General features: G+C 40.3%; 2 protein-coding genes across 6 annotated transcripts; one reads left to right on the top strand and one right to left on the bottom strand.

Annotated features, from left to right (window-relative positions):
- Positions 1 to 534: 534 nt before the first annotated feature.
- Positions 535 to 9,060, bottom strand: LOC311016807 (differentially expressed in FDCP 6 homolog). Of its 2 annotated transcripts, XM_084014754.1 has the most exons (12): positions 8,859 to 9,060; positions 7,441 to 7,581; positions 7,154 to 7,339; positions 6,034 to 6,261; positions 5,804 to 5,950; positions 4,301 to 4,360; positions 4,075 to 4,183; positions 3,462 to 3,760; positions 3,211 to 3,377; positions 2,612 to 2,810; positions 2,050 to 2,140; positions 535 to 1,360 (listed from the first exon to the last, which is right to left on the bottom strand). In XM_084014754.1, the coding sequence occupies exons 1-12, from the start codon at positions 8,952 to 8,954 to the stop codon at positions 1,164 to 1,166; spliced, it is 1,920 nt and encodes a 639-aa protein (XP_083870880.1). In that variant the 5' UTR covers positions 8,955 to 9,060; the 3' UTR covers positions 535 to 1,163. The 2 variants fall into 2 exon arrangements, with proteins under 2 accessions (XP_083870880.1, XP_083870881.1); XM_084014755.1 differs by lacking the exon at positions 4,301 to 4,360.
- A 1,226-nt stretch (positions 9,061 to 10,286) lies between these two features.
- troap (trophinin associated protein) lies at positions 10,287 to 17,435 on the top strand. 4 transcript variants are annotated; one of them, XM_084016191.1, is made up of 14 exons: positions 10,287 to 10,428; positions 10,857 to 10,943; positions 11,357 to 11,597; positions 11,689 to 12,217; positions 12,720 to 12,838; positions 13,021 to 13,072; positions 13,813 to 13,958; positions 14,053 to 14,107; positions 14,204 to 14,283; positions 14,375 to 14,461; positions 14,854 to 14,958; positions 15,078 to 15,363; positions 15,475 to 15,677; positions 16,921 to 17,435. In XM_084016191.1, the coding sequence occupies exons 2-14, from the start codon at positions 10,882 to 10,884 to the stop codon at positions 16,987 to 16,989; spliced, it is 2,034 nt and encodes a 677-aa protein (XP_083872317.1). In that variant the 5' UTR covers positions 10,287 to 10,428; positions 10,857 to 10,881; the 3' UTR covers positions 16,990 to 17,435. The 4 variants fall into 4 exon arrangements, with proteins under 4 accessions (XP_083872317.1, XP_083872316.1, XP_083872314.1 ...); XM_084016190.1 differs by having other exon boundaries at positions 14,201 to 14,283; positions 14,857 to 14,958; XM_084016188.1 differs by having other exon boundaries at positions 14,201 to 14,283.
- The last annotated feature ends 1,807 nt before the right edge of the window (positions 17,436 to 19,242 follow it).

Here is a 19,242-nt window from a genome sequence, read left to right as displayed (position 1 = left end):
AAAATATTTTGGTGGCTAAAATCACCCACCTATATAGAAAACAAGAACATCCACGTTAGTACTGTATTTTTTATGTATTTGTTTGTATTTATGTATTTTGTGGTTTTAATGTCACTCTGAAAGCTGTATATTATATATATATATTATAGTATAGCAAGGTGAAAAATAGATCCCAAAAAGAAAAGGAACATTTTTAATATTGACAGATAAAACCGGTATATGTAGACAATGCGACTTGAAAAAAACAAAAAAACAATTACGGATTACAAAAATGTAGTTTGCCCTGTGCGTCAGTGGATGTCTCTGTTCACTCGTTTGATTGTATTTGTGAGAGCAGTTAAATTAGTCAGCGATGACACATTTCCACATTGAACAAATGACGTGGGCTCAAATTTCAAACCTAAGCGGAAGTGCAAGTTGCAAATTCAGCAGCATGGGTTTCAACTTGTTCCACTGTGTTGACTTTGAAATTAAGATGTCTATTTTATTACTTTAATGTACTTATTTGAATAGGATTTATTTAAACTACTCATGTAAAGTATCAGTAGACTTTATTGACACTCAAGATTACAGTTTCTTTGAATTGCATGCTGCACATAATTTAACACGGTAAAGATACAGGCAGAAATCAGGTTACGGCATCAATTCACTCTTTTATTTACATTTATGTTAATAATTTGCTAGAGAACTTGCAAAAGAAACAGGAAGTTCAATGGCAGATTCTGTCTCTCTCTCTTTTCCTGTTTATCAAGGAAGATAAACTATAATACTGAACCAACTTTTTATGTAAAAAAAAGCCATATACATATGTAAAAATTAAACATTGTTATGTGTCTATATTACAGAGCTAAACAAAAAAAACTTTAAACATCACAACTTACATTGTACTTTCAGGATCTTGCTTATAGCTCATTTTCTTTGCACTGAGGTATCGTTTATGTTCAGGCCTCACACAGGGTGCTGCATTAAAAGCATTAGTTGAATCTGCAAATGCATCATATCATTAAAATGTTTTAGACTGTTTCTCTCTGTGAAATGAGGTCAGTAAATTTAACATTTAATGGAAATGGTAGTACTGTTGGTAGTAAATTCAGTTTTAAGTGTAGATGTTCCACCGGTTTCATCTCTCGCCGTGACGTATGCAGCCTCTCTGCCTCGTGTTTTTAGGGGATGTCCATGTCTCCATTAGAGGCATGGGAGTGGCGTTTCTCTAAATCACATCCAGCTCTGCTGTCAACGTTTTCTTTGCTCGCCTCGTCCTGATCCTCTGATCCTGATCTTCTTCTGAGACGCAGCCCAGGATCTCTCTGTGTCGGGATCTGGAAGCTTGAGAAGGAGCTTCCCAACGACGGTCTCTTCTCTAAAAACAGCAAAAACAAATTCAGTTCAGAAAAAATGGAGAGACTGTTTATAGCCGGCGAGTGAAATCAGATATAGCGGTTTGGAGATGAGGAAGCTGAAACACAGTTAGCGCTGGCATTTAGCAACCCACAATACACTCTGGAGAGGTAATTCAAATGTTGCTGTAGCATAAAACATACATGACCATATGTCACCACAGAATGACGTCAATTGTCAGTGAAACAGTCGAACGTTTTATTATCAGACAATAGACCTTTTTCACAGGAGACACTCTAGCTGATCAAAATGTGCCCTCCACCTATTTTTATGCACATTTTCAATTTGCACATAAAAACAGGATAGAAACACTGAAAACATCAGATCTGTGTGGAGCGATGAGACTACATGGTTGTTTAATGTTCCTCAAATTAATACATGAACTAACATATTTCCACTATCTGAGGTTTTGCAATGGCACTCTTTTAATTACATCATCTTGTCGCGCCCTTCTGACATGGTATAACGGCACTCGTCAGGAGAATCAGCTGTTTACCTCAATATGATCAACTTCTAATGTATGCAAGCGGTAGTCAATGGAAACAAGTCTTAACTGCGTTTGCTTTTGCTGATTTTCTGTAAATGTTGTTACAATTTGTGAATTTGGATGGATTCTGTGATATTGGATGGGAGATGGGACACGTAGGCTACCTCCCGGTCCGATTGGTCGCATCAGTCGGTTCATCTGGACGTTCCAGTGTTTGACGTTGGTGCTCGCCTGGCGAAGTTTCCGCTGGGCAGCCTGTCAGAAAAAAAATCATCTCATTAAAACCTGCGTTGCCTACAAACCATAAAGAAATAAACTACTGTTGGCATTACAAAGAAAGACAAATAATAGTAATCAAGCAAGGTTACAATGTTCTATCACATTAAGGGGAAAATAATTGACATTTACAACATAGAGGCATTTACAATACTGGCTCTCTTAAAGGAGATTAGCAAAACGGATATGACACCCCCCTTTGCACTAGTAATATCCTCATCAAATGTAAAATTCATGAAATGAGTCACATAAAGTCTCCAAAGGACAGGATAAGCCGCTGCATACATAAGAGGACCAGTCAGACTATATTGTTTAAACCTTTTTTTTAAATGTTTGAAGTAAAGAAAACGATAGCTGTCTGTTTTGTTAATAAAATAATTAAACTTAACAGCTGTGCAACATAAAATTAAATATTATTATTATTTAAATATGAGATGGCTGTTTCCTTACCACTACATCCTGGTCAACCCTGTGCCGATTGGCGCGGACCTCCTCCAGCTGGCGCTGAGCCTCTTCCAGGGACCGGCACTTGACCTCCATTTCCTGTTTCAGCTCCTGCTTCTCCCGCTGTGTCTTCAGGATGTACTCCTCCTGTTCCTCCTGCAGGGACATCAGGGCCTTCATTTTCTCCTCCTCCTCAGCCAGTAACCTGGACACAAACAATAACAGTTTCATGAAGAATGTATGACTGACACATATTCATATAATGCTTCAAACATTTCAGTGAGCTATTATACACGGAAGCTGATGCAGATTAATGTGATCACTTTTACTTGAAAAGGTTGAGAGAGCACAGCGGCACAATAGATCTGACTGATGGCAGCGCTTGACAACTTCCTCTGTCGGCGGCTCTACTTCCTCAGGAACATAACGCAACATGAGCTCCTTTCGACAGCTGAGCTGCACACAAGAGCAGCTCCCTTCCTACAGTGACCAGATTGTTTTTCGGAGGCTCTTAAACCAAAACAAATGACTTCTGATTGTGCCGTGAAAGTGCATTAATGTCTCTCATCATGAATAAGCGGAGATGGGGTGGGAGATGAATCTACCCTGCTTGAGCGTAGCGGAAGGCCTCCTCATCCCGCCTGGCTTTGATCTCCAGCTGCAGCGCTTCCTCCAAACGCTTCTGCATCTCCTCCAGTTCCTGGATCCTCTTCCTTTGCCTCTCTGCCTCCTCCTCTTTCAGAGCCATCTCCGCCTGCATGCTGACCCGAGCCTTGAAACACACAGCAAGAAGCATAGGAATGAACGTTCACACCTTTTACTCGAACCGTGAATCCACAACACACTCCACACGCACCTCTTCAGCCTCTTTCAGCTGGACTTCCAGGGCCTGCTGCAGCTGTTCATGCTGCTGGCGCCTCCTCTGCTCGTCCTGCTCCAGGAGTGCCTGAGCCTGCTTTTGTGCCTCCTTCAGGAGATCCAGCTCCGCCAGCTTACGCTCCCGTTCCTCCTGCAGGGCCCGCAACCTCTGCAGCTCCTCCTCCTTGGCCTGCTGTCTCTTCTCCCGCTGCTCGCGGTGTTCACGTCGCTTTAGCTTCAGATCTTTGTGGAGGGAGTTTTTCCCCTCCACGTGTAGCCTGATAGCTGTTTGAATGGCTGTGAAGAAGATCATATTAAATGTCCTTATATGAAGCTTTTAAGATCAATCCATGACTTATCAGTGAACAATATCAGTGAATGTGAGTCTCCTGTCCAGTGCTGCACTCTCTTAGTCTGTTAGTCAACTCATTAGTCATTTTAGTTTTAGTCAATTTGTAATAGTTTATACCTTTTAATGAACTAAGAGCATATTTGTTTGTGGATAAACTCAGTTTTAGAGATCTGCTGATTTAGTCAACTCATCAATTAGCTGACAAAATCATAGTTAGTTGACTAATTTCCTTAGTGGAGGAGAGCCCCACTCCTCTGACCTGTGGTCCACTCCTGTCTCTGTTTGGTGTCTGAGGCGCTCATCTCATAGGTTTTGGAGAGGGTTTTCAGACAAAACATGCACCTTTTCCCGTCCCGGTCTGGTAGCACCTGTTAAACAAGTAAAACACTCATTTATATGAACAAATATCTCTTTTCACTTTTCATTTGTTATGAACATATTCTTCATAAACAGTGGTGAGTAGAAAAAGAAAATAGTGAACTCACAGGGTAAAAGATGTTTTTGATCCATTTTGAATGACCAAATAATATTTGATCGTGTACTTCCTATAATAAAGCATGGTTTTAGAATGATTGCATGTTTCTCTGTGGGGTAACAGTGTGTAGTGGTCTCGCTGAAAAACAATAACAGAACTTGACCAGACGTTTGTTTGGTTTACTGTGTGGCATTGATGAGCTAATAATTGACTTGATCTGCCCAGGTAACAAACCTGCAGCTCTTCTGCCGCTGGCTTTTTATTCAGAATGGGTCATTCCTGAGATTAATCTTTAGTTCAGTTCACTTGAGCTCTGTGAGGAAATCTGAAACATTCAGTTTCCACCCATTGTTACTTTATAAACCTTTTGGATTATGACACATGAATATTATGCTATCAATTTAGGGGCTGTGTAAAATGTTTTTTTTTTTGTAATTTTAAAAATGATTGGGGATAGGGAGGTTCCAAAATAGGGGGAGGGCTTTGCGGTTAGAGAGGTTAGTGAAATGTCAGTTGCAACGACAGCGGCTCTCATCTTCACTTTAATCTGCATCTGAACAGAAAAAAAACGAGGTTATCAAATCTCTCTGTAGTCCGCTCCACATCTCTGGATAAGGCTTGAGGCTACATTAGCCAGTTGTAGCCAAATTAGCAAAACACACCCGACCAAACGGTCTGAGGTCAAGTTGCACTTATAGGTCGTGACGCAGAAAAGGAATACTTATAATGAAAAGAAGAAAAGAAAAGAAAGATTGGGTGTATTTTTTCACACCTGAATGTCCAAACCAGATTTTTCTTACAGCCATAGAAATAGAAATAGAAAGAGAAGAACGGACATTATCATTCAAATCCATGTCGCAGGATGTTCAGAGCCGCGGACACTTTTGATGTGTACCCTTTGCATCATAGTGGGCTAACTTCCATGTAAACTAAACCAGCCTACGACATGTCGCGAACTCATTGAGGTGAGGTTCTGTTGTAACGACTAAAACAAGTGGTGGAGTAGTAACGTGATGAAACACAGAGGAAATTAGTAGAATTTAACTTCACTCATTGTCACAGCTTAAGGCAGCACATTGCTATTGCGGGATGAGTGATAATTGTGGATTTTTTTTTTTTAAAGGAGACAAAATGTTCTGTCCTCCTCCCCAGCTCAATAATTTCCTTACAGTTGCCCTTCCTAACTTGTTGCACACGTCTTAATGTTAGTGAACAATTCAACAACTGTTTTAATTTAATTTAATTGTCCTCAAGAGGTACAGTTTCCCAGCAATTCACAAGGAAAGAAAAGTGTTAATCATCTTGTGTCAGCTTGGGGGAGTCCCAACACCCATGTTGGGAACCGCAGGTTTCAAAAAATTATATTTTGACTTTTGTCCAAAAGAAATCAAATGAGAACTACTTCTTCATTTTCAGGATTAAATGACAAAGAATACATTGTTGTTAAAATCCACAGTTCTTTCCAGTGTTAACAGTTTTGAGCTTTGAAAGATGATCACCTCCAGCTGCTTACCTCCACACAGCAGTTTCCATCCAGAACAATGTTGCCCTGACAGTCCTTGCGGTCCTCCCCGGTGTAGTAGCACAAGTTGCTCGGCCTTAAGGTGAACCAGCGTTCCTTCCAGTTTCTCCTCAGCTGGCCTTTCTTCCACAGATAACCCTGCATGCATTCCAGTCGACACATATAATGTCACCAACGCAATGCAGAGGATGTTACGAACAAAAACAAAGGAGGTCTCCTACCTCTTTGAGGACATCGCCAACTATCTCTCTGTATACTTCCTCTATGGCCATGCTGATTATGCTCTTATCAATTCCTCTGGTCATCTTCCCTGAGTTCATCATATCCAGAAAAACCCAAACAGTAATGCCGGTTTGCTGCACTGAATCTTGGGAGAAGAAGTCCTCCAATTCAACACAGTTGAACTCAATACTCATACCCATACAGATCTTCTTGAGGAGGTACTCCACCTGAGAAGGAAAAGAAACCAAACGTCTCAAGAGCTTTCCTGCATCATTAAGGAAGGTACTAGAACTGAGGTAATGATTTATTTTTACTATAATCAAGGACCTTTTTGTTATCTGTTGTTGTATTTTCGTCAATAATTTTGGTTGTATTTTAGTGACAACCCTCTTTTTTCACTTCATTACAGGGGGGGTATTCACAATAAAGGTTTTGTTGCCAAATACAATCAAAGCAGACTGGTTTTACTTTATTTGTCCAATTTATTTTGTAGTTTCCAGTTTTCAACATAAAACGCCACAGTAAAGATGACTGCCCTTTTTAAAGAGCAACATTTATTTGCATTGATTCTAAATTAAATGTGCTTTAGTCACTGGATTTACGACACTATAATATTCATTACGCCACAGATTCCTTGGCACTGCAGTTGGTGTGAAACACGTACTAAAATAAAACTGGAGAATGTTTTCTGAAACTCAGCATGAGCGAAACTACTCTGCCCTTGATATGTAGGCCTAACGCTTGGCAGGAGCTGTGAAAAACAGACAGGAAACCAAAACAAGAGTTTGCAAGTGAGAAACAAGCCCACGTTGCTGCATGAGAAGAGAACTGCATTCCATGATGGCAAGAAACAAGGTGTCAGGCAGGATGTACTAAGTGGTTGCAAAAGGTCGACCACCACTTTTTAGGTCACAGATCACTGGCTACAGTGAATTTACTCAACAAAAAAAAAAAAACTTGAAATATCCATGTGGCTATATTTAGAAACAAGTGTCACTATCATTACAAGCAGGCATAAATAAAGAAAAAGCTTCTTTTTTTAAAAGTATTTGCTATGTGATAGAAATTGCAATAAGTGAGGGTGAAGGAATAAAATAAATATATTCTATTTGAACCTACCTCATCAGGTACCATAATCAATGGGTACTTGTCTTCAGAGAGAAAATTAAAAAGGCACCAAAGCCGAAAAGCATCCCTCTCTGGCAGAACGGTGCTGCTGGTTTTGTCCGTCTGGTAGTTTTTCTTTGCCGTAAGTGTCCAACAGAGCTCATCAACGTTTTCCTTAATGAAAGAGCCTTCAATAACCTACAACAAAAACATGCAGAAACTCTAATTGTATCATTGACTACACAGCATTGCAATTTGACAAAACAAAAAAGAGCACTTAGTTGTGTTTTTCTTTTCACCTTGTCCAGGATGTATTTGTTGAGGTAAGGCATGTAACCCTGACTGGAAACCGGACCATCATCATCATCCCTGAAGTGCTCCTCCAAAGCAACTGGATCATGTGGGATACTCAAGACTGTGCACAGGTTGTGGGACAGCACCTGAAAAATGATGAAACATTAGTTTGACAAATATAGAAAACTAAATGTAGTGTCGTTTTACACTAGATGGCAAACATTTTAAGATCCAATGTTTGAACACAAAAAGTTTGAACTTTTTGTGTTCAAAAAGAGTCAAACATTTTAATAAAAATTATTTAAAAAAAAGTAAATTGATGTAAATAAAATATAATATTTAAATGACAAATCAATAAAAGCTGAAAATCAAATATCCAGAAGACATGCTAAAAAGTCAGAAGATGAGTAAGTTAAATTTAACATAAACTACTACATGATCAGTGTACTACTACTAGTAGTATCACTTAAAATATCTCGGAATGAGAGTGTGCACCATCTTGAAGTATCTGTTGCATGTTATCAGACAAGCAGTGTTGAGCCATAACCACATCCTGTCTCTAGTCTCCTGTGCAGTACAACATCTGCTGATTTCGAGGCCGCGGCGTGCAAACTGCTCGCTTGTGAGCACGTCTTAAGATGGTGCCTGTACACAGGCTGCATGCATGAGAAGGGATAAGCCCCGTCATGAGACTAACTCGCTGTGAGCCGGGCAGCGGCAGGCGAAACGTCGCAGGAACGTGGAGGTGGCTCGAAAAATGGATTCTGATCCACAGCAAGACCAAAAAGTGACATAACAGTGACATCAACAAATATACAGTGGCTTCATTGATAGAGTGTGGCGAGAGACAACAATCCCCAACATGTTTCCACTTTCTCCCTGCTCTCACTGTGACAATGAACTTATGACGTACGCGCGCTCATGTCTATTCAACTTGCTGTTCTCTGGTCCGGTCCTGTGCCAGAGGACCCTTTGCACTACAAGCTGGTACATGGAGGCCCAGTGTAAGCAGCACGGCAAGGAGATGAGGGCTCCCATTCATATACAGACTGAGAGCAAACTGTTACTCTCCTGCTGTTGCTGGACAGAGGTGCATATTGTGCCCTGTTTCACTAGTGAAAGCGTTTTACTCGAAATATAGAGAACAAATTTGTTCCTTGTTGGGCAGCATGTGCTTTAAAAACAGAGGAAATATCAAGGATGATCAGATTGCTGACACACTTAGTTCCTGAAGAACAGACTCAAAAGTAACGAAAACCAAACAGCAGATGCATTTGTGACATTTAGTTTGCTGAGCATTTCGAATATTTTCACCTCGTCCTCCTCAGTGCGAGCCCACGTGATGGAATATGAACTAAGGTAGGAAATGAGTTAGCAAAGTCGAAAAGGTCTCATTTACCAGGTCGAGGACCCCCCCACTCACCTTTAGCTGAGACTTGGAGACCTTACCACTCTTCTCCAGATCCAGGGCTGTGAAACCGTACCAGATGGACTTGAGCAGCTCAGACCGCAGGTCCATGTCTGCAGCAGGGTTACTTTCTGGTTTCCTTCTCTCTGTCTCTTCTTCTTCCCTCTGCTGTTGACTCAGGGCCCAGCTGGGTGACAGGCAGACACCCACACTCCGTTGCTGCTGTTGCAGGCATGGGGCTTTAACAGGCTGCTGGCAGTGACACCTGCAGGCTGGACACAACATGTGTTTATTTATTTATGTAATAGATCATTTTGACAATCTTCATATATTGTTGGGTTCTCTCCCAATTACAAGTTCATGTTTTATAAAGGTATGTTGTGTTAGTTAAAGCATAATCTGCAAAGTAATGAGTTACTAAAGTTATATAATAATATATAAACATATAATATATAAAAATGCAAAGAAGCATAGTACGTAATATACATAAGTATAAAGTACATAGCATAGTATGTACATAGCATACTCGACAAAAGTACAAATACAAATACAAGTACTGTAACTAAATTACTTGGTGGCGATTCTAAAAAAAAACAAAAACATCACTGCTCATTTAAATGTGAAAGTGTTTTTAGACACCAGGTGTTCTGCTTGTCTAAAGGTAGCAAAGAAACAACTGGATGATATTAACTTATTTAATTGCTACGGTATTATTTGCGAACTAGCTAGTTTTCTCTTCTATGTTTGGTCTAGCGTCAGCTAACTGTCGAAATTAGCATATAGCTACCTGTCATATGACGTTAGCTAACGCCATTTTACTTAGCTAGGTTACCTGCTCGTCAACGAGGCCCTACCTCCACACCTCTGAATCCACAACCACCGCTCATATTTTGTGGATACCGATTCAAATAAATAATCTTGCATTAAAAAATAGAGGTGACGTGAATTAAACGCCTATTGACTCGTAATGAGCTACTGCTGCTGCTATATCCAAAGGTGGTACGAAAACGTTGCCCTCTAATTTCTAATTAAGTATTAATTAATTAATTAATTTCTTCAATTAGCAACTGGAGAGTTGATCTAGTATCTCAGTATTAATCCATCCAGTATTAGACCGCTCATACTTATTTTTTCAGTTTTCAGTTCGCTTTTTTAGTTTAGTTGCTTTCATGTTTTTTGGTGAACTAACGACACTTTCCCAGTCAGATTCTATTCTATTCTACATCATTCTATTCTATCATATCATAATTCTATTATACTTGCAGGCCGCGGGAAAAAAGCGATCACATGGTAAGGTTTCGTTACCATGGAGCTGTTTATGAAAATCCGTTGCTCATTGGTCGGCGACAGTGCCATGACCAAAGTGCGCGCACTCATTGGTCGGTACGGCTTCCCAGCGCAACCAATGGCGAAGCCCGCTTTTTACAAACCGCTACGAGTCCAGGAAGTTGACAGTCCACTGCACTGTGTGAAAAGGACATAACAAGGGATCTTTAAACCCGCACAAAACGGCTGGAAAACCCAAACAGTTGGAAGTAATTGTATCAGAAATACTTTGTTGGAAGCACAGAAGGAAGCAGCGGAGGTCCGTTTCTATCTTTAACGTATGTCTACGACTCTAAGTGCGTATGTAGTATGTGCTAACGAGAAGAGTTGACATTTTAACAGCTACGTTTTAACCTTCTCGTTTTGGCTAGTCAATACGTTGGTTTGCACTACACTTGGCTTAGCTATCATCAAGTATGTGCGCTCTATTGATCATGCTAATAAATATAATTATTTAATGCCTGATAAGTTTTTATACAGTGCCGTCGATGGTTGCATTTGGCTGCATGGAGCTCTCGCTTTCTTGACTTGCTTGTTTTTCTCGCTTGCCATCTTTAGAGTGACTAAATTGTGAATTGTTAAAACTTTTGAATGAATTGTAATCCGATGTTTCTGCACAGTTTTCTTTTAGACTTTGTAGTATTTCGTGCTCTGTTGCTCATTTGTGTTTGCCATTTGTTCCTCTAGTTGGTCTTCACACCTTGTTATTATTATGGACTCCACTACAATCCTTCGTCAGCAAAATCAGAACAAAATCCAAAGTGACTTCATGAGGTAAGCCAGTGCTAGAGATATTTTCCACTTCATTTTCTCCTGCCTTTCAGACTGGATATAAAAATATCAGTACTTTTTGGGCGTGACTTGTAGTAAGTATCAAGAACTGGCTTCAAATATCCTTTTCATATGTGTAATCTTATTATATGCGTAAACTTATTGTCAAAATCAAAATGTTTGCCACATATTAGGCTAATTAGGCAAAGTTCTTGTATGACCACTTGTGTTGAGACATTTGTAAACTTTGGTATCTTTTATCAAATGTAAAACTAGACAAGAATATTTCTCATAGTAAGGCATTCAAAATGTGTTTTGCTATTGGCACCAAAACTCGGTTATTGGTAATACTGTCGTGATCAAAAATGAAATTCAAACAATGTTCAACTGACTTTTATTTATTTTCCTCCACATAGAACGAAGAATGAACATAACAAAATGCCAGCACACCTAAAGCCTTCCAAACTCCTCAACACACCTCACCTTTCCAGCCAGAATATTGAGAACCGGGATCCAGGAAACTCAGAATTAGGTCGGACAGCACCCGTCCGACCAGGTGTAAGTAGGCTTCCGGTGCTTGCAAAGTCCCTTCGTCTTCAGACTCCGTCTGACTTCAGTCCCCAGATCTCCTGTAGGTGGGAGGGGAAACCTCTGGCTGTAAGTGTCTCCTTTCCATCCTGCAGATTTAAATGTTTTCTGTTTAATCAGATGAATCTTATGTTCTTAATACTTTATGATTTTCCTACAGGGGAAAACTAAGAAGAAAAGGCCATGCACTAGGCCTGTACCTTTCAACTTCTCTCAGCCCATTAGCTCAAGAATCACCACTGAAAATCAAAAGCCCCTCACTGTTTCACAATCAAAGACAGGCAGTTATGCTGCCCAACCTGTTAACAATTTATGCAATGCTCGTCTAAAAAACCCAAACAACAATGCAAAATCTACGAAACATCCAGCTACATTGAACCACAACGTGGAATCAACTAAAAGCACAGGGATGTCTGATGGAAACTCCAAAGAAAATACAAACAGACAAATGTCAGGACAGCCTTCCAACACATTTAAGACTTCAGCCACTTCTGCCAATCCTTTATCATCCGTTACTAACAATGCTATGCATCAGACCAGCACTACTTCTTCTGCACAGCCTGCTCTTAGTGCAGAGGCCTGTTTGGATAACATCAGGCTGCTGAGTCTCAAAGATCCAACGAAGACATCCCATGCTAGCCAAAACATGCAGCAGACCTCACAGGGCAATTTTTCCAAAAGTTCAACAGGTGAGTTAAATGTCTTGTTGCCCGCCATTGCTTTTGAGCAGTACACTTCCACTTGTTGTGTACAATATTTCAGAATATATTTGTGTTCTATTTTTGCGTCAATGTAGAGTATTTTTTTTATATACACCGTTGCAGTTTCATTAGTTACACCGAGTTAAAACTGCAGTCTAATAGATCAGCCCTGTAATAAATCCTACCTTCATGAAGGGTGTCATGTTCATGTTTTGTTGAAACTGTTTTGGAGAGGTGTTGAATCGAATCGGATGTAGTTTGTGGTGCCGTTTCCTATTGTGGTATACTGACAGTGGTTTCTATTATTTTGTCCACCCATTGAATATTAATGAAGTGGGCTAAATAAATGGAGCCACACAAAACTTCTGCATATAGGTTTTCATTTATTTGTTTAGTTTTTACATACACTAATTGCAACTTTTTCGTTGTGACTTTGCTCACTTATGTTTCCATTTGAATAGCAGTAAACGGTGTTTCTTAATTATTTCAGAAAAAGAGGAAAACTTCCAGTCTGATCATGCGGCTTTGCTCAGTATCCTCCGGAACGAAGGAGTAAGGCCCACAGGCCTGGGATCAGCAACTCCACAGTCCAGCTCTTATAACTATCTGGTGAGTTTTTGGTTATATAATTGTGATTTACTTCCTTCTTTTACAATGTCTTTTTGTCCCTACTCTTTTACTGACTGGTTTAATTGAGGTTTTGAATGTTTTTTGAATGAATAGGGATTTCAGTTAAGTTATAAATCTTTCAAATATGTTGAATAATTATTTGGTGATTCTCTTGTTTTCAGCCCCAGCGAGTGTCTGTCATGAAGAGTCGACAAAAAGCTGGTCCTCATGCAGGTAAGCACAAGCTTAAAAACATGATGTATGTAGAGATCACACTGCACATGTACATTAGTATCTCTCCTAATAACTGATCTTGTTTGCAGTAGAAGATGTCAACAGTTTTCAGATATCTCTTTTAATATGGAGGTCTATGGGGAAAATATTTTTGTGCTGCAGGGGATTTGTTTTCATTGCAGCACCGCAAGTGGCCACTGGTACAAATTGGCAGCAAGGCTGAGTGCTGGTGCTGAATCATGCTCTCTCATCCTCCATGGCCCAACCAAGAAGTAGTCCAGGGCATAACCCCGTCTGACACAACAACATGTCGTTTTTACACTTGAGTTTTTGTAGCAATGAAATATAATATGTTAACAAGTGAGCTTTAGAGGTAGAAGTATCAGGTTTTGTTATCGGGCAAGCTGCTTCCCTCTGTTTCCGGTCTTTGTGCTATGCTAAGCTAACTGGCAGCTGGCTCTATCTTCATATTTACCATACAAACATGAGAATGGCATCTGCCTTCTCAGCAAGAAAGCCAGTAAGCATATTTGCCAAATTGCAGAGCTATTGCTTTAAAGGTCTTTTATACTAAAGCAGCTGTTTTAAATGCCAACTATTGTCTAATCTTTGGGATATCGGCAATTTAATACAAATGTAGTGATGCAAGTGATATCTCTCGTCCAAAACAAACGGAGAGATGCAATGCAATGTAAATAAATGAGTCACTTAAATCTGTCCTGTTTGTGCTCTTCTTACAGGAACCATTAAGTCGGTGCTGTTCTCCCCAGACCCTGCTGCACTGAAAAGTATCCTTCTGAACGAAGGGGTGAAGGGTGGAGGGCCTCTGGGTGGCACGCCCCGAAACTCTGTCTGTCCATCAGGCAGAGGCACTTCAATATACTCAGTATGTATACACGGCTGTCATTTTAGCTTTTTTTAAAAACCTTATGACATTGATTTAGGAACAGTTTAATTTACTGTGTTGCTTCCTCTCTTAGGCTCAGAGAGTGCCAGTAAGAAAGAGTCGTGCAGAGGCATCCGCAGGACCAGTAGGTAAGATCCACAATCATTGTTCTTGTTATCAAACCTAATGCATCCTTATCTCTTTGTCCTTACCCTGACGTGACGCCTCTGTTTTATCCTCAGCAGCACTAGTCAAAGACACTCCACTGAAGACATGGACTCCACAGAGGGTCCGCGACACCAGACATAAGCCCATGTCTTCTGTGGTCAGTATACGCGTATTGTATGTCCATGCTCTGTCTGTTTTGGAATGTTTCTCACAGTCTCTCCCTTATCTCACCGTGCTGTTGTGTTCAGAAATGGCATATGTCAAAACATCAGTCGGCGTTCACCGGCACCCCTGAGCTGCAGAGTTGCAAAGCCAACCTTGAGCACCACCAGGAGGTGAGAGTAGCAAATATGGTACACAAATATGGTCATAGGTTGAACACGGTACCAAAAGAAAAATCAAGCAAGATCTCATGTTTCAGTTAGTTCAAGGCAGCTACAACAAAGCTTTGATCACTTCTTGATTTTTAATTTAGATACAATAATGGATCAAATATTTTAGAAATGAAAGATGGGGCTTCATAAACAAACGGCAATGTTTTCACAAGGATAAGTGGTTACAGATGGATGGATGGAACATTTAAAGAGCAGATTGTTGGTGGCGATGCTACACCACTGTGCCATCTAAAAGAGACATTTTAATATAGAAGAACATGTATAACATTCTGCAGTAGCTTTGCTCCAGAGCATGTTCATATCACAATGCATATGACTTTCTTGTTTGTCAGCAGGAGATTGTCCAGAGATTATTTGATGATGATGAGCAGAGCACAACCGTGTCGGACAAAGAAGCTGAGACGGGAGCAGAGCAGCTCCCAGTTCAAGTTACAGCTGTAAGAAGTGTACTGAGCTTCAAACCTTACAGACATACATACTGTAGATCCACGTTTCTTGTTATGTATTTAAAATATATTGTAAAATCACTGTATGCTGTTTGGTGTTGCCCCTCCAGACTAAATCCGGCTGTGAAGAGAAGGTCGAGGCCAGCAGGGTCAGCTGTGAGCAGGTCCAGGAGGAGCAGCAGAGGACTGTGGGAGGGCAGCCGTTCTTCCAGGCGCCACAAAGAGAGTCTGTCATTTTTTTCTCGACAGGCAAAGCATTGGTAAGAGCTCCACGCTTTGAGAAACCAGGAAGCTTAGCCCATCACGACCAGCATGGCCCGGCGCTGCCAGAACAAGAAGAGGTGTCGTCTGTGTCGTCCTGCCAAACCAACCCGTCTGTTCAGAGTCTGCAAAGAGGTGAAACTGACATCTCACAACATTAAATCTTATAGTGTTGCACACACGGTGAACATTTTCCTGGAGTGTGACTGTAAATGGCTTTTTAAAGTGTGACTTATTCTATTACAGACCGCGTCGTTCAGAAGACTTGTGCTCTAAGTCCTGCAGTGGCAATATTGCGTAAGCGTTTTCCTCCTCTGGAGGAGCTTCGAATGGACGAGGAGGTGGCCTCCTACACCTCTGTGTCTGTCCTGGCTGCTCCCAGGTTTCTCCCCCCTCGGCCCCGCTGTGGAAACCCGCTGGCCTCCATCCTGCACTCCCAAGAGTCCTCTGTGAGTGTTTGATAGGAACAGAGCAAATTAGTGAACATCAGTATGAAATACAGGATGTAGCCATGATGCTAATTTACATCTGAAGTCCCTGGGCAGGTAACAAAACCAGCATTACAAGTAACAACAAAATATACAGATATAAGTATACACTATGTAACATATACAGAAAAAAAGCATTAACAGTGCAATGTATAGCCTTTTTTATATTAATTTATTTGTTTTGAAATTATTCATCAATCAATTATTTTAAAGGAGTCATCACCTGGAAATCGCAATTTCTCTTGTTAAAACATGCATATCTGTGTTTGACCTCAGTTGAAACTTGCCTGAAAGGCTGGAGTTTGAAAGTGGCGCCGTTTTTTCGCTTCTGCTCTTTTTCCGAACAGGAATAGCACACAAGGGTGTGCATTCCTAAAGCACGAGATTTTGATTCTGCGCCTTCGGTGACGTCACCGTGGCGGCTACTTGCATAAGCCCACCCCTCTTTCACCACCCAACCCCGCCCCGTCCGCTACCTGAAATCGCCGAAGCGCCGCCATTATGTTTTGGAGTCTGCATGCAGGCAAGCCCCCCCGGCTCTGTCCTTCCTGCGGCGAATCAACGCGCGCCTCATTACATATTATACAATGCACATCCGGACCAGTCAAAACCTCGCGCGTAATCTCGCGTGATAAAATCGCGGTACGAAAAAGGGTCAGAACAAGCTCAATGTTTGATTAAATTTTTTTTTTTTTTTTCTAATAAGTTTTACGAATTGATCCAAAGCGATCCAAGGGGGGCTGGATACGTATAAAACCAGGTGATGACTCCTTTAACAAATGGGTTTTTACTCAGTTAAGTGTATGAACTGACCAGCATTAGTCACCAGAGCAAAACACAATGTGTTCATATTGTGTTTTAACTTAATCTATATGAAAAGTGTTATAAAAAATTTATTTTTACAAAAACAGCCACGTTGTTGAAAATGCTAGGGTTTACCAAGTTCACCATCTTAGTTTAACATTTACTAATTAGGACTAAACGCAAAGCTGAGGCTGATGGGAAATATTGAAGAAAGCAAGTTAACTTGTTTCCCAAAATATTAGAACTATTCCTTTAACCTGCAACATGATATGACACACATACTAGTTATGTATTTAGAATTTCTTTGGCATCCAACACTGAACATTGCACTTTAAAATGTGTACATATTCTCTTTTTATATACACACAAGTTAATATGAATCTTTATCTTTGTTTTTCAGTCATTTCTTCCGATTGGTTTCGATCTCTCATCCGACTGTTCTGACAACTCTCCGACGCAGGAGAGATGACTTTGCACTACAAATACAGTATTTGATTTATTATTAATATCCAGAGTGGATGAGTTCACTCTGGTGTACTGATGACACTCTTAAATGGAAGTGATTTTGTTTGTCCACCACTGTTGTTGCCAGACTTAAGACAAGTCCAAAAAATGCTGCTAGTATAATTTTTTTTTAAGCCTTTTTGTCTATAAATGTTTTTGACTGCCCACAGTAGATGCTTTCTAAAAAACAAATTAAAAAACCTTATATGTTACACAATGCAACTTTTATACTGCAGGCACCCATGAAGAGCATGTAGATGCATGCTTATTAGAAACAATGTTTTATGAAATAAACAAGCTCAATGAAGACTCTGGACTTTATCAGTGTTATAGCTTTAGTATACATAGAGACTGGGATGGCTCAGAGTATCGCACTAGAATCTTGTGTGGATTGATGTATAGTGTTTAATAAATGTATATATGTAACTGTCTGGCTATGTATTTTTCTTTCATATATCATCTGGGTTTCTGGAGGGGCTTTCTAAAGTCTGAGTTATAATTGTCTGCATGGAGAGATGCGTGCATTTATGTGACAGGGAGGGTCAAACAACAACTTGATGGTGGTTGCATTCTGGAAAATAATAGTTTCTGGAGCTACTAGCGACTAACTGTCGGGTTTACAGCTGAAACAGTAAGAATGAACAATTTTGATAAATAAAAAAAAAAAAAATGGAAATCAAATATGTGTTGGTTCAAGGTTCTCAAATATCAGGATTTGAATCTCTGAATCATAGCAAATATTTAATCATTTAATATTTTGGGGAACTGTTGAAACAAAGAATTTAGTGTTATCTTGAGCTCTTTGAAGGTGAAAGACATTTCTTTTCACTATTGATGGTTATGATGATGAAACTAAACTGATGACGGATCGTGTTTTTTTCTTTGTTAGAACTTCAGACAGTTATTTTTCCTGAAGACTTTATATAATGCCTTCGCTGCTCACATGAACTCCTTCGTATTGAAGGCGAGGAAAGATTGCCTTGAATTAGTTTGCCTCTGGGCCCGACATACAGAGTTCAAACCTTTGACGAGAAACATGTTACAAGGTGTACATATCGGCGTCATGCGACACAGTATCCTGTTTTAGAGTAGGGCACATGTGAAATACTCCCTGCTGCTGAATCAGCATGATCCTGAGGGACAGATTTCATTTAGGCCATTAAATGTCAAACGGAACGAATGAAATTCTGAGAGGCAAAAGATATGAATTCAAATAGCAAAAAGATATTCAATTGATAATATAATGAAAGACAGCTTTCAAATCACGCTGTGACGTCTCCAACTTGTTTGATTATGTAATTGACACATGGGGGGCGACTGTGGCTCAGTTGGTACACTCTTAGAATAAGGGTTCCAATAGGGTTCTTCTACAAGGGCCGAGGTTCTACCTGGAACCATTTGCTTCTGAAAAACCCTTTCCAGAATAAAGGGTTTTTCAAGGGTTCTTGGTAACACTAATGGTTCCAGTAAGAACTATTAACAATATTCATAGTCATCAGGTCCACCATACTAGTCTATTACCTTACACCTTCTGATCAGACATACAACTAATGGCAGTCCTAGAACTGAAATGTTCTGTTACCAATTTATTTTCACAACCATTAATTATAAGAAAGCAAGACCATCAGCAAATCTTGTTGACCCAGGCAAAGATTAGCTGTGACTGGGATTTTAACCCCCACCCTCCAAATCTAAAGTACCATTACCCACTGAGCTATCCAGCAGAATGTGTAGATCAGGGACTCCTCTGACTCTGACATTTTAGAGTCATGGCAGATGATGTTTGACAAAAACATATTAGAATTTTACCTTTTGGGCTACTGCATCAGGGTTTGTTGATGCCAGGAATTGAACCTTGAGCTCCCAGGGGAAAGGGCGAGGTTTGGTGTGTTGGGCCTGGGAGCTGGCCCCATGGTGGCTGTCATGTGAGTTAAGAGCTGGTTGCCCCATGGATTGCACCATATAGTCTGGTCTTCCCCCTCTACAAACCAGGTGTGACATACCAATAGTGATTACTAACAGAACAGAACAAAGAAGAACAGAAGAGAGAGAGAACAGAAGAAACTTCAGAGAATCAAGGTGAGCTAAATAGAATATCTTATTTCAGCATGCTTGACCCTAGCTGAGGACTTTTCTGGTGAAAGGTGGACTAAGCATTTGTTTCTTGTTATGTTTTGTTCGTTTGCTTGTTTGTTTTCTTGTAGAAATGACTTACACA

The sequence above is a fragment of the Eutrigla gurnardus genome (assembly GCF_963514095.1).
Source record: "Eutrigla gurnardus genome assembly, chromosome: 8".
Taxonomy (NCBI): Eukaryota; Metazoa; Chordata; class Actinopteri; order Perciformes; family Triglidae; genus Eutrigla; species Eutrigla gurnardus.
This window is presented reverse-complemented; position numbering and strand designations above follow the sequence as displayed.